Source organism: Nicotiana sylvestris, chromosome 12 (assembly GCF_000393655.2).
Source record: "Nicotiana sylvestris chromosome 12, ASM39365v2, whole genome shotgun sequence".
In the NCBI taxonomy this organism is placed as follows: domain Eukaryota; kingdom Viridiplantae; phylum Streptophyta; class Magnoliopsida; order Solanales; family Solanaceae; genus Nicotiana; species Nicotiana sylvestris.
The window spans coordinates 8,372,644-8,386,240 of NC_091068.1; the positions used below are offsets into that span (position 1 = coordinate 8,372,644).

Below are 13,597 nucleotides of genomic sequence, written 5' to 3' on the forward strand. Positions count from 1 at the left end.
GAGACCGTTTTTCAAACCATCTTGCATATCCAGGATTTATCTCACCCTTTGTAGTGTCTGGGACTTGAGTATCACTTTTCAAGTATCGACATCCATTCCACATCTGCTGAAGTAGAGCCTCGGGGATAGTGGCTTCTGGGTGTAATTCGATTACTTGCATACTCAAATCTTCATCATCAGGAACTACTTGATATCTCCCTAGTTGTCTTAGGACTCTTAGTGGCGCATACGGCTGAATGCTTCTCAATCCCCAATAGTAGTAGATAACTATTTGAGGTTGACATGTGTATTACTTCCCTCATCGGGAGCCATCCCAAAGTCCATTCAATTTGATTTGCCGTTAAAGCCCTTAGATGAGATACCCATGCTTCTATTCCTTCTGGAGCCTGATAATTTTTTATTCTTTCCTCATAACTCTCAATGCAATTATCATTGTTTGGCCCATACTGTATGATCTTGGGCTGTTGTTGGAGATGTTCAATCACCCACATTTGCAACAAAATTTTGCATCCTTCAAAGACTTTTGCTCCTGATTACATAAAGTCAAAGCCCGATAAATGTCTGATAGAATGATGGGGACAAAGGTGTGATTTTCTTTGGTGGTGAGGACCTGTACAACTTTTGCCGTGCGAATATCAATTGTTCGCTCTTTGTTTGGAAAAATCATGATTCCTAGAAAAGACACCATGAAGGCAAAGCGACGGTGGATCTGCCAAGTGTCTTTGTTTTGCTTGTTAGTAAGGCCTTTCTCATGAATTTCGAACCCATCTGACTTTCCGAACCTTGAATACAAAAAGTTGAAGGAACAACATCCATTGACGACATTGCTTTTCCTGATTTGACTGTTGATGTTCAGAAGACCGAAGAATCGATGTATCGAGGGAGCCTTTGTGAATATCAGGCTTTGATTTCTTAGACTTCCGTCAAAACCAGCATAGCCAGCTATCTCCTCTAATGTAGGAGTAAGCTCGAAGTCAGAGAAACGAAAGACATTGTGAACAGGGTCCCAAAAAGTTACTAACACCGCAATCAGATTATCACGGGGTTTAACCTTCATAATATCCGTGAGATTTCCCAAATGCTTGACGACCCATTTTTGACCATCTTCGCCTAAATCATACCACCACGTTTGAAGCTGAAATAGAAACTCTTCTGTATTCGTGGATGGGGGGTTTTGCGTGGTGCTCATTTTGTATCTGAAATTTAATTTAATAAAGTCAAGACTTATTTTGAAAATATACACTAAAAAAAATCATTTTTAAAAAAAAATTATTTATTAAAACCTTTATTTCAAGATTTAAAACTATTTTTTTTTTGAATTTTTTTTTTTTTTAAAAAAAACAACCCATTTTATCCCTTGGTTCTCACCATGATTTCATTTAAGCTGGTCAACAAGCATGTTCGAGGCAAATGAATGCACAGGTAGCAAGTAGGATGCATCAGGATGGTCTTTTTGTTTCGGGTTCACCTGTCCTAGACAGACCCAACCCCTGTGTTGAGTCTCCAAAGTCAAATGTACATGATGCAAATATACGTTCCTACTAGGGATCTGGTTCATGGCTGAGTTATTCTAGGCAAAAACCTGAAGTTGATTGTTCTAAACCTGGCTTACCCAAACGGACAGTTTGAGCCGAAGAGGGGGCAACGTACCGGGAGCACGAAAGTCTACCCGGCCTAGTTACTTGTCCCAACTCCGTCTTATTTGGTATGACTTTAACAGAAAGGTGGGTCACGCGCACGTGTACACCATAAATTCAGAAGACTCAGAAAGAAGGGGGTTTCGTAGCAGTTGTATATATTCACAATTCAAATAATATTAAAGCGGTAAAAAAAACATTTAGCATGTTAAGCATATAAACAGCTGAAAATCATATAGTAAATGAAGCCAATTATCGCAGTTATTTTAAGCTCGAATTCTTTAAACCCTGAACCAGTGGTTCTGGGTTACAGTAACATGTTTATCCCCAGCAGAGTCGCCAGAGCTGTCGCACCTCCTTTTTACCGCGCCCGCGGGGCGCGTGGGGAGTTTTCTCCAATTGAAGGACAGTCGAAACGGGATTTATTTAATTATTTCAGAGTCGCCACCTGGGAATTTTAAGGCGTCCCAAGTCACCAATTTTAATCCCTGAATCGAGGAGAATATGACTCTGTTTATTATTCTGCGAACCAAAAATCCTGAGTAAGGAATTCTGTTAATCCGGAAGAAGGTGTTAGGCATTTCCGAATTCCGTGGTTCTAGCACGATCGCTCAACTGTTTTTGTTATTGGCTTAATTATCTTGATTTTTACTAAATACGTTTTTATTGCATGATTTTACTACCGCTTTTATACTGCTTGTGATTAAGGGCCCTTCTTTGAATCGAATCACGCGTACGTATATTCGTGTTATAAATTAAAAAAAATGCGGAATTGTGTCACGCATACGTGTACACGATAATCTTGATAATATAAACAAAATGATTTTTTCGAAATTATGTCGAATCAAGAATATTTGTCTTTCTTAAATAGTGAACCGCACATCTCGGGTTTTATGAAATAAATTTAATATTTTCCAAAGAAATTCGTTTTTTTATTAAATATTCACTCGAAATTGCGCGTACGCATAATCCGAATTTTTGCTTTTAAAAATATAATCAGGGTGCGCGAACGCATCCCTGATTGCGCAAAATCTTTGTTAATAATATTATGGACTTTCCCCAAATTGTTTATTATATCATGAGAAATATCCATTTAAGATACCCTTGAACTCTTGAAAAGAATTCACAATTTATTAAATGTTGCCCGTCGATTATAATTCCCGCGTATAAATTATATTTATCCAGACTATTCAAATTCAAAGAAAAGAATAAAAATATGATTAACACTATTTTCGGCAAATACAACATTATATATCTACCAAAGAATGAATTGCATATGAAACTTAAAAACAAATGATTCATAAAGGGAAGAAATATTTTCCAAGAATTTTCATTATTTTTATTTAGTGCAAATTCTATTTTTTACTTACCATTGATTTAAAGTGTTGCAATCTGTGCATGTACATCTCAACTTATTCTCATATACTCGTTTTTAATCTAATAGGCGAAATTATTTTAATTAATTATGCTTATGATTGAGTTGGCATCAAGTTGATAAGAAAGGAATTATTATACAAGCTAATTCAATAAAATTGTCTTACATGCAACCTAACTGTATGTCGTAAACATCGTAACAAGCTACATCATATCACCTTTCGCTAATGGTTATACACACATCTATTATTTTATACATGAAAAACACCACCAACACCATTTTAACCTTATTTAACAATAGATGTTACTAATGTAGTTTTCTTGATATTTCTACATTACTCTTCACTTAGCTAACAACACCAAAAAATTTAAATAATGGCCAACATTCATGCCCTATTCCCTGCCTTGACAATTCAATCATATACTTTAATGAAATTCTAGAATAGATAATATTATTACAACACTTATATGAATTTCAAAGAGAATGATTAACTGAATATTAACATGTCAGGCATGCTACTATATTAAGCGACATGAAACAAAACTGAAATTTATAATAACAACTTAGGTAAATGAAAAAATAGAGTTGCAATTCAATCTTCATCGATTTGTCATGCTGAATCTCTTTCCAACATAGAATTTAGAAGATAAGTACCTGGAAATGAAGGTAGAAGAAGTAAATTTCAGCAGTTGCAGCAGTAACAAAATACTGGTAGAATATCAGTACTTCCACAGATTTGAGCAATAATAAGACCCGAGAAACCCAGATTCACAAGAGCAAAGCTTCTTAAAGAATTTCAGATTTTAAAACCAAAAAGTATCAATACACAGACTCGGACAGATTCCAAAAGAACAACAAGGTTTCGGATTTTTCTTTTCTTTTCTATTTTTCTGTTTCAGCTTCACTGTGTGTGTGTGTGTGTGCGAATATTCTCTTTTGGTTTCTTTTCTGTTTCTTTCAAATGTATCTCTCTGAAAACTGATCTTTAAATCTGATTTTTCTCTCAATCTCTCACTCTCTTTTTTTCTTCCTGAAAGGCTCCTGTTAAAATCTGATTTCTTTTTCTTTTCAAATCAGATTTTTCTCTTCCTATTTTTCTTCTGAAAGGCTCTCCTCTTCAAATTTGATTTTTTTCTCTGTCCCAATCTCCTCTCCTTAAGGTCTGTCCAACTCCCTGTATTTATACAGGGCTGCCCCTTTCTTTTTTAAGTGCTGGATGGACCCTTTTCTCCTTTTAAAATCAAAAAGTTTCCATTAAAAACTGCTTTTGAATAATTTAAATGATCCTATCCTAATTTTAAGCAGCCCATTACCCTTTGTTTCCCATTATCCCATTAAATTAAAAGCCATTAACAATCCATTTTCAGCCCACTATTATATCATATTACCCTTACTGTTTTATCCCAGAAATGCCCCTGAATTTTACTGTTATTACAGCCCCAAACCAAACTGCCTAAACTTTAACAAATTTATCTGAACTAACATGTTTAGCAGCAAATAACCAACCCCTGAATCAAACAAACCTTCTGTCTTTACAGATTATGCTAAACAAGGAAATGCAATAGCTGATGTACAAGAGCTAAATTCAGATTGAACACTGAACTTGCATACAAACATATTAACAATACACAAAACTCAACAGAACATCTCAACTGAAATTCAAAAACTGAACAAAGAGCAACAAATGCAGGAGCATTGTTAGTTTTTGACACTGCCCTGAACTTTAATGTTCAGAAATCAACATACATAACACCTATTTGATGAATTTTATTGAACTATGAACAAAGATGACTTAATTAATGAATATTAATCAAACTGATTATCAAATAAGAAACAACTAATTACAACAAAATAATCCATCCGAAATAGGTTGCTTCAATCAACATTTTTAGAAACAAGATTCACAATACAATTAATCGACGAACTTAATCGAGTCGATTACACACATCGTACATAATCACAATCAACATAAACAATTCACATTTGGAATCAATTAGACGGGTAGGAGACAGTATAACAGAATTGACTAGAAAATTATGAAAATTTAAACAAACTAATGAAACGAACATAGAATACACGTAGAATACACATAAGAAACAGAAAATTACCTCTGAACCTTCAAATTCAACCGGACTCAACTCAACTTGGATTTGGACTTTGTTTGAAATCAAACAGACCTTAGTCGAAGTATTTTCCACTGAAAATACTTCGACTAAGGTCGATTAAACCTCAATCTTCTATTTAATTTGAACAGAATCCAAAAGTCTGGTATTTCTAGGGTTCTTGAAGGTTCGATTTGGGACTTAACCATTTCTGGTCAGATTCGAGGGGGACCAAATATGACACAAGGGTGAGGGTAGCCTAGGGGTCATTTGGTGTCAGTTTAGAACAGATCTAAGTTTGTTCTTGTTTGGTCCGAATCTTCAAAAGAAGATTCGAGAAGCTCGGAAATGATTCGAGCCAAACAAACATCAGATCCATAACGAGGCATGCTAGGGGGTACTATGGTGTTAACTAGGGGTTGTTTGGTTTAGATCTAAGCTTGGCTCGAATCTTCAAATGAAGATTCGAGAACCTTCAGGAAGATTCGAGCAAGTGGCTAGCATATCTGGATAGAGGATGTTCAGGGGGTTCTAGGGTGTTAGTTTGGTGACCGGCGGTGTTGATGCCGCCGGGTTTCAGGCGGTGGGATTCTAGGGCAGCTAGGGTTAGGGGTTTGGTTTAGGAACGATGATGAACAGTGAGAGGAGGGGGGGTGTTAAGTTAGGGGCCGGGGTAGGAGTTTGGTCCTTATATAGGGGTGGGGTGGATTGATCTCATCCGTTGGATCAATTAAGATGCACGGTTGAGATCAATCCACTTAACCAAACGTTGTCGTTTGGTTGAAGTTCGGGGTCAGACTGGATCGGGTCAAAGGGTCGGGTAAAGGGCTACGGGTAATGGGGTGAGATCTCCGCCGTTGGATTGATTTAATCTAACGGTCTTTGATGAAGTGCGACCAAACGCTGTCGTTTTGGCTCGTATAAATTGGACCGGACAGGCTGTTTGGATTGGGCTGTGGGGGGGTAATTTGATTTGGGCCTGGATTTTAATCCAGGTCCAATTTTTATTTTACAACTTATTTTATTTTATTTTATTTTATTATTTATCATTAAAAAATCCTAATAAAAATTATAAAATAATTTTTAACCTTACACAAAAATATTAATTATTTTATAACAACTATTAACACATAGTCAAAATATTAATCACACAGTAACATATTTAAAAATAGAACGAATGCATATTTTTTGTGATTTTATTTAAATTATCTTTCAAATACATAATTAAATCCTATATGCATGCAACATGTATTTTATTTTAATTTTCATTTTATTATGACAAAGTAAAAATTTACGGACATAAAACAAATATTTAACACCACGCAAATTCAAAAATTACACAGTAAAAGAAATTTATTTTATTTTTTTATTTATTTTGGAGTAGTTTTCGTAAGGCAAAAATCACGTGCTCACATCTACAATGGTCCAACCAATTGCAGTCTTGCACTCCATTAACACCTACAAAATCTGTTATGCTTGCACATCTAACAAACAAGATGAGATAATAATAGGTAAAGTTGAGTTAGGTCCCAAGAAAGCATACCTGAGGTGAGACAGTAACGGTTTTAGCTCCAACTGTGGTGGCTCTTCAATTGATTGCTTAGCCAGAGGGGTCTTTCTTTATTCTAAGTGTAAGGGCTCGAATTCGAGCTCTCTTTTCTAATACCCTTGGCTTTCAAGGGCCAAAACCCGCTCCGCCAAGTCTTCACCATCTACCTCTTCTAAGTTTGTGAGGTAGACTGCTAGAGGGTCTTTTGCATTCAGAGCCTCATCTTCCTCCTCCAAAATCACATCCATAGCTTCTATCAGAGAGCAGTTAGTAAATTCACTGGGTCGCTGCATAGACTTTTGCATATTGAACTTTATCTCTTCATCGTCCAGTCTCATCTTTAGCTCCTCAGTTTCACAATCAATTAGAGCTCTCCTAGTGGCCAAGAATGGCCTTCCCAAAATTATGGGAATCTCCTCGTCAACCCGGCTATCCAGAATGACAAAATCTTCCAGAAACACAAACTTTCCAACCTGCATTAGTATATCATCAAGTATACCTGATGGCCTCTTTATCGTTCGGTAAGCTAGCTATAGTAACATGGATGTGGGTCTTGCTCTTCCAATTCCTAACCTTTTATATATATCCAAGGGCATCAAGTTTATGCTCTCCCCCAAATCACACAATGCTTTAGCAAAATCATAGCTTCCTATTGTACATGGGATTGTGAAACTCCCTGGGTCAGACAACTTCTCAGTTATGGGTCTCATCACAATAGCACTACATGTCTGAGTTAGTGTAACAATGGCCAAGTCTTGAAAGTCAAACTTGCGAGACATCAAGTCCTTCATCATTTTTGCATACCCATGCATCTCCCTCAAGGCGTCAATCAATGGAATGTTCACCTGGATTTGCTTCAACATCTCCTTGAATTTCTTATACTGCTCATCCTTCTGAAATTTGGCCAGTCTCTGTGGGAAGGGTGTTGGAGGTTGCTTCTTTCATGTGACTTGAGTTAGATCCTGCTCAGGCACTTTTTCTAATGCCTTCTTTTGCACTTTCTCAGTCTCCTTTGCAACTTCTTTTTCTTTGTTTAGTTCCTCTTAGGCTGGCTGCACTCTTACTTATGTTAGCTCAGTTGACTCATCTATCTCAATTGGTATTGGCACAAGTATCTCATTTGGTTAGCTTTTGCGAGCAATTTCTTGCTCTAGATCAAGATCTCTACCATTTCTTAGACTCACAACCATCAGTTGTTTTGGGCCCTGCTCTTTCGGGTTAACATATGTGTCCGCAGGTGATGTCCCTCGAGGACAATTGTTAAGGGCCATGGATATTTGCCCTAGTTGAATTTCAATGCCCGTGATAGCTGAGTTGTGTGATATTACCTTTTCATACATCTGGTGTGCCTTTTCTTGCATCTGGTTGATTTTTCTTCCATTTTTCCGCTGGACCCAATGAGTTGTTGCAACATTCCTTTAATTTCAAACAACCCATCATCTTGTCGTACTAGCTGTTGTTGTTGAGGTTGTTGATAAGCTAGTTGTTGATTCTGCTGATTGTACCCTTGTTGCCTTTGATAAGGCACAGCTTGACCCTATGGTCGTGTAGATCCAGGATTATTATTATTGTTGTACTACTGTTGTGGTGGCTATATTGTTGATTCTGCTATCCCCAAGTCTGACTGCTTTGTCTCTAGCCTCCATAGTTGCCCACATAGTGCATATTCTCTTGAAAGTTCTGATTGTCACTTTCAGCACTCCACGAGCACACATATGGCTGATTAATGCATGGTGTGCATAATCCTCCATTTGTCGTGTCAACTATGTGCACCTAGTTCTGGCCTGACTCATCAATCTTTTTGGTTAGGATACTCAATTACATCATTATTGTAGCCATATTCTCAGCCATGGAGTTGTTTGGATCTAAAGCTAATGACTGAACTACAAGAGTGATTGTAGAGTCTTTTGTCATCTATCCTGAGTTTTGAGCCATTTTATCAAGTAAGACCTTGCATTCCCTGAATGATTTGCTCAAAAACGCTCCACCTGCTGAAGCATCCACATTGGCCTTCAAGTTGTCTGCCAATCCTATATAGAACCTTTGCCCCACTATCTGATCTGGAATCCCATGATGTGGACATTAACCAACACACCTTTGAATCTCTATCACGTTTCTTGCAATGTTTTAGCTGGTTTCTGCCTAAAGCTCAATATCTCATCAAATTTCTTGGCAGTCATTGGGTGGGTAGAACTTGTTCAAAAACTGTTTGACTAATTCTTCCCAAGTGATAATGGAGTTTATGGGGAGAAAATTGATCCAAGTCTAAGCTTTTCCCGTCACCGAGAATGGAAACAACAACAACCTTATTGCTTCCGGTGTCGCATTTGGTTGCCTTTGCGTGACACATATCGACAAAAAAAATTTCAGATGCTGCTGAGGATCTTCAATGTAAGACCCCGAGAATAGTCCCTTGTTCTGTAACAAATCTAGCATGTTGTTTGTGATTTGAAATGATTCTGCTTGTATATGAGGGACTACAATTTCGGTTGCCAAATTTTTAGCGGTTGGTTGTAACCAATCATACAAGGCTGCTTCTAGCACAAGATGTAGCACACCCTGGTTGTTCGGGTCATTTCCATTATTTATGTTGTCTATTTCGTCACCCATGTCTAGTTCGATTCATTCTGTTGAGTTCTGTTGTTGTTTGTCTTTCTTGTTTACTCAGTTTAGTGCCTTGTAAGCTTTCTCGGGGTCCGGTAATGCTTCATACAATTCACCAGTTCTTGAGAAGTTTCTCGGCATGCACATGTAACACACAAGACTACAAACGTTAGAGTTAATATAATGAATTTCAAATCGAGAAAGCTGAATAAACTACGAATTCTAACAATTCTTTTAGCCCTAATTAATACATCGTTAGTTCCCCAACAACGGCGCCAAAATTTGATCACGCCCAACTATGCCTCCTAAGAGGTCTAGCGGTCGTTGCAAATATAATCCGATTTACAAGTCCTGAGTCGAATCTCATAAGGAATTAACCTATTAATCACAACCACTAGTTTCGTAAGAATCCAAATAATCAACCTTTAGAAATATAGAATAATGAGTTGGTTGTTTACTAAATAAAAGCAAGGTAATTAAAAAAGCTGTAATTTACTACTAATAAAGCAAATATTGTAGACCTTATTAGAAAGGTCTATGGTTTTAATTTCCCCTATTGTCGGAATCTTCCCGGCTACGGTTCCTATAAATTTACCCAAGCATTCTCTATCGATCGTGAGTACTTTGAGTGTGTAACTCTCTCTCGAGCAACTGCCATAATTTACTAGACGTATTCTTTCGAAATATGCTAACTGACACAAATTTACTTTTCACTATGATCGCACCAAGATTTCGTTACCTCTAATCCTGCCTTTAAATCCTCTGTATTAATTTTCAAATACGTTAGGAGTGGTGTTGTTTAACAACTACCTAAATGCATACTCTCTCTCGAGCAGTACACACTAAATAGGCACAGTCAATTGAGGGCCCTTCAACCAATAACAATAATAATATAGTTGAACAAGTAGAGAAAAGTAAATGGCGAACTTATATTAAATGCAATGGAGAAATCATCCTTCATTTGTTTCCATCAAACCATAGATTAGAAGTTTATCTACTCATATTCGTAGTAACAATTCCCCAAGTATTTTGCATAATCAAATTACAAAGAAAAGATGAAGGAATGTTGAACTCGATGATTCTTTCCCCTCAAAAGTTGTTACACATGCTATTCTTGCCTCTGGTTACTGAACTCCCTCAAAATGGTATTTAATAACTATTTATATATGTAGGAAAAAAAACAAAATGAAATAGCCCAAGTCCAAACCCAACAAGGAGATGAAATAGGCTTTTAAAATCCGGAACGCCCTCACTATAGTCCGTGCGGTGCCAGCTCCAACGCACACTCCAGCTCGCCTCAGGCCTCGCAGTGCCAGCTCTCCAGCGTGCCTCATCTCGCGATATCCCTTGCGGCGCCTGCTCTATGGCGAGCAAAATGCCTCGCATCACATGCTCTAACGTGAGCTACAAAGCTCGCCTCACCTTCTTACTGATTCGTTTACACTTTTTCTTCCAAAGTATTCGTTTTGCTCACAATTTTATCTCCAATATACCTACACATAAAATAACTCAATTAAACACAAATATAGTGTAGTTTAGCATTAAAGCACCTAAATATAGAGTAAGTAATGCACTAAAAATATATAATTATAACCACATATTAAGGTGTAAATTTAGATTTTTTTTAAAGAATTTGCACACATAGAGTCTACTCGTTTTATATTGGAGTTCCACTAATGGAAAAAATGAATATGGGACGAATTGCTGATAACAAAGATATGAATGTTGGAGAAAGGTATAACAGAGGGAAAGATTGAGCGATTTACATATCATAGAGTCAAGTTTGTTGTCACGACCTCAAATTTCTATTGTCGGGATCATGATAGCGCCTAACATTTCACTTGTTAGGCAAGCCAACGTTAGAACACTTTATCTTTTTTTTCTACAGTTTGAATTAAATAATGAGAAAGAACTGAAATAACCAAAATAATCTAAAGTATAAACGTGGAAGCTGCAGCTGCCAAACATCTACTACAAATCCCTGAACCCGATATCACAAGTGCACGAGCTACTAGAATAATACATACAAGGGTCTGAAATAAATATAGAGTTGTCCGAATGAAAATACACAACTAAAAAAAGGGAGAGAAAGGAACTCCATGAGTTACGGATGCTGAGCAGTTGTACCTCAAGTCTCTGTACGCTGTCCAATTCGAGCTCACTGATAACCACTGCTGGGACCGGCTCCGAAATCTGCACAAGAAGTGCAGAGTGTAGTATGAGTACAACCGACCCCATGTACTCTGTAAGTGCCGAGCCGAACCTCGACGAAGTAGTGACGAGGCTAAGGCGGGTCACCTACACTACAACTTGTACGCAGTATATAATAATGACAAAAAATGGAAATACGGAACAGGATGAAGCAGTCAACTGAAAATAATAACTACAGCCTCAAGAAATAAACTAGCGTCGTCCAGAATTACCAATCCTTAGCATTTCAAATGAGAATATCAAAAACTAAACACAGCTCAAGAAATGGAAATACATAGGTTGTTGCGGCGCTACCCGATCTCACCGTACAATACATAATCCTCCCTTATTTTACCGTAATAACACCAATAACAAAGATAATATATAAATGTTGCGACGCAACCCGATCCCACCCTATAGAAACATCAGTATCATAATTCACCCTTATTTCACCATGTCAATCCACCCTTATTCCACCGGTTGCGGCGTGCAACCCGATCCGACCGTATAGTACAAAGTTTACCCTTATTCCACATTTTGCATTGAGCAACCCGATCTCACTATATCAGTACCAAATACTCAATATGCATAGTCAAATTAATAATTCAAACCGCGGAAACTTTTACGATCAATAAATACCAAACTGAACCAGAGAGGGAAACCTCGTACAAGAAAGGAATCTACGTAAGTAATACTATACAGCGAGACAAATCCAGTAATTGACAATTAAAAGGTGCAAGTAAGTCACTTTAAGCAAATAGCAGGAATCATCAAACTATGAAAGAGCTAACATTCTGGCGCCAGGCCTTCTTCGCGTTCGCGAAGGGACTGTCGCGTTCGCGAAGGGGCTGTCACGTTCGCGAAAGACAGCGGCCCAGAAGGCCTACGCGTTCGAGAAGGGTTGCACGCGTTCGCGATGGACTGTGCCCTCTGGCTATCGCGTTCGCGAGCCTTGGCTCGCGTTCGCGTGGAAGAACCCACTGATCCCAACCCATCTGCAATAACTCTACGTGTCCGCGTGTTGCCGATCGCGTTCGCGAAGAGCAGACCCCCTAATGCTCCGCGTTCATGGCCATGGCCTCGCATTCGCGTAGAACAAAACCTCCCCCAACCCAGTTCACTCTTCGCGTTCGCGATAGTACCTTCGCGAATGCGAAGAAGAAAACACCAGAAAACTAGTTGAGCATAAAAAAACCAGATTTCTAAGTCTTAAACCTTCCGTAGCCTATCCGAAATCCATCCGAGCCCTTGGGGCTCCAAACTGAATATGCACACAAGTCCAAAAACCTAATACGAACTCGCCCGCGTGATCAAAACACCAAAATAACACCTAGAACTATGAATCGGACACCAAATCAAATGAAATTTTCAAGAAAACTTTAAAACTTCTATTTTCACAACCGAACGTCCGAATCACGTCAAACCAACTCCCTTTCTCACCAAATTAGAGAGACAAATCGTAAATATAATAATGGACTTATAGCGGGCTCCCAAAACATACGGACTCGGTATCAACAATTTCAAACATCGGTCAATTCTTAAAAATCATTAAACCTTTAGACTTTTAATTTTCATAAAGAATTAATATCTCGAGTTAGGGACCTCAGAATTCGATTTCAGGCATACGCTCAAGTCCCAAATTACTATACGGACCCATCGGGACCGTCAAAATACGGATCCGGATCCGTTTACTTAAAATATTGACAGAAGTCAACCCAAATAAATTTTTAAGGCAAAATTCTTATTTTTATCAGTTTTTTAAGCATATAAGCCTTCAGAAAAATACCCGGACCATGCACGCAAATCAAGAAAGGCTAAAATGAGGTATTTAAGGCTTCGAAACACAGAATTAGGTTCTAAAATATAAGATGACCCATCGGATCATCACATTTGTATAGATAATTTTTACATTTATATATTTTGCTATTGTAGCAAGTAATTTGTGTTGCATTCCTGGCAGTATCACTAATCTTGCTCTTTATGAACAATTAATTATAGTTATTATTTAGGTGACGGTATAAATATTCTTTTACGATGTCTGTATATAAAAATTAAACTCATGATAAAAATTATTTCCTTCCACTGATTAGTATTTAACTGCTAAAATATTGGTTAAACTCTAGCGACTATATTGGTAGTA

General features: G+C 37.7%; 1 protein-coding gene across 1 annotated transcript; it reads right to left on the minus strand.

Annotated features, from left to right (window-relative positions):
- Window positions 1-6,773: 6,773 nt before the first annotated feature.
- On the minus strand, window positions 6,774-8,414 carry LOC138882654 (uncharacterized). The gene is made up of 2 exons (XM_070163261.1): window positions 8,244-8,414; window positions 6,774-7,136 (listed from the first exon to the last, which is right to left on the minus strand). Exons 1-2 carry the CDS (start codon window positions 8,412-8,414, stop codon window positions 6,774-6,776), a joined length of 534 nt encoding a protein of 177 aa, XP_070019362.1.
- Between the last annotated feature and the right edge of the window lie 5,183 nt (window positions 8,415-13,597).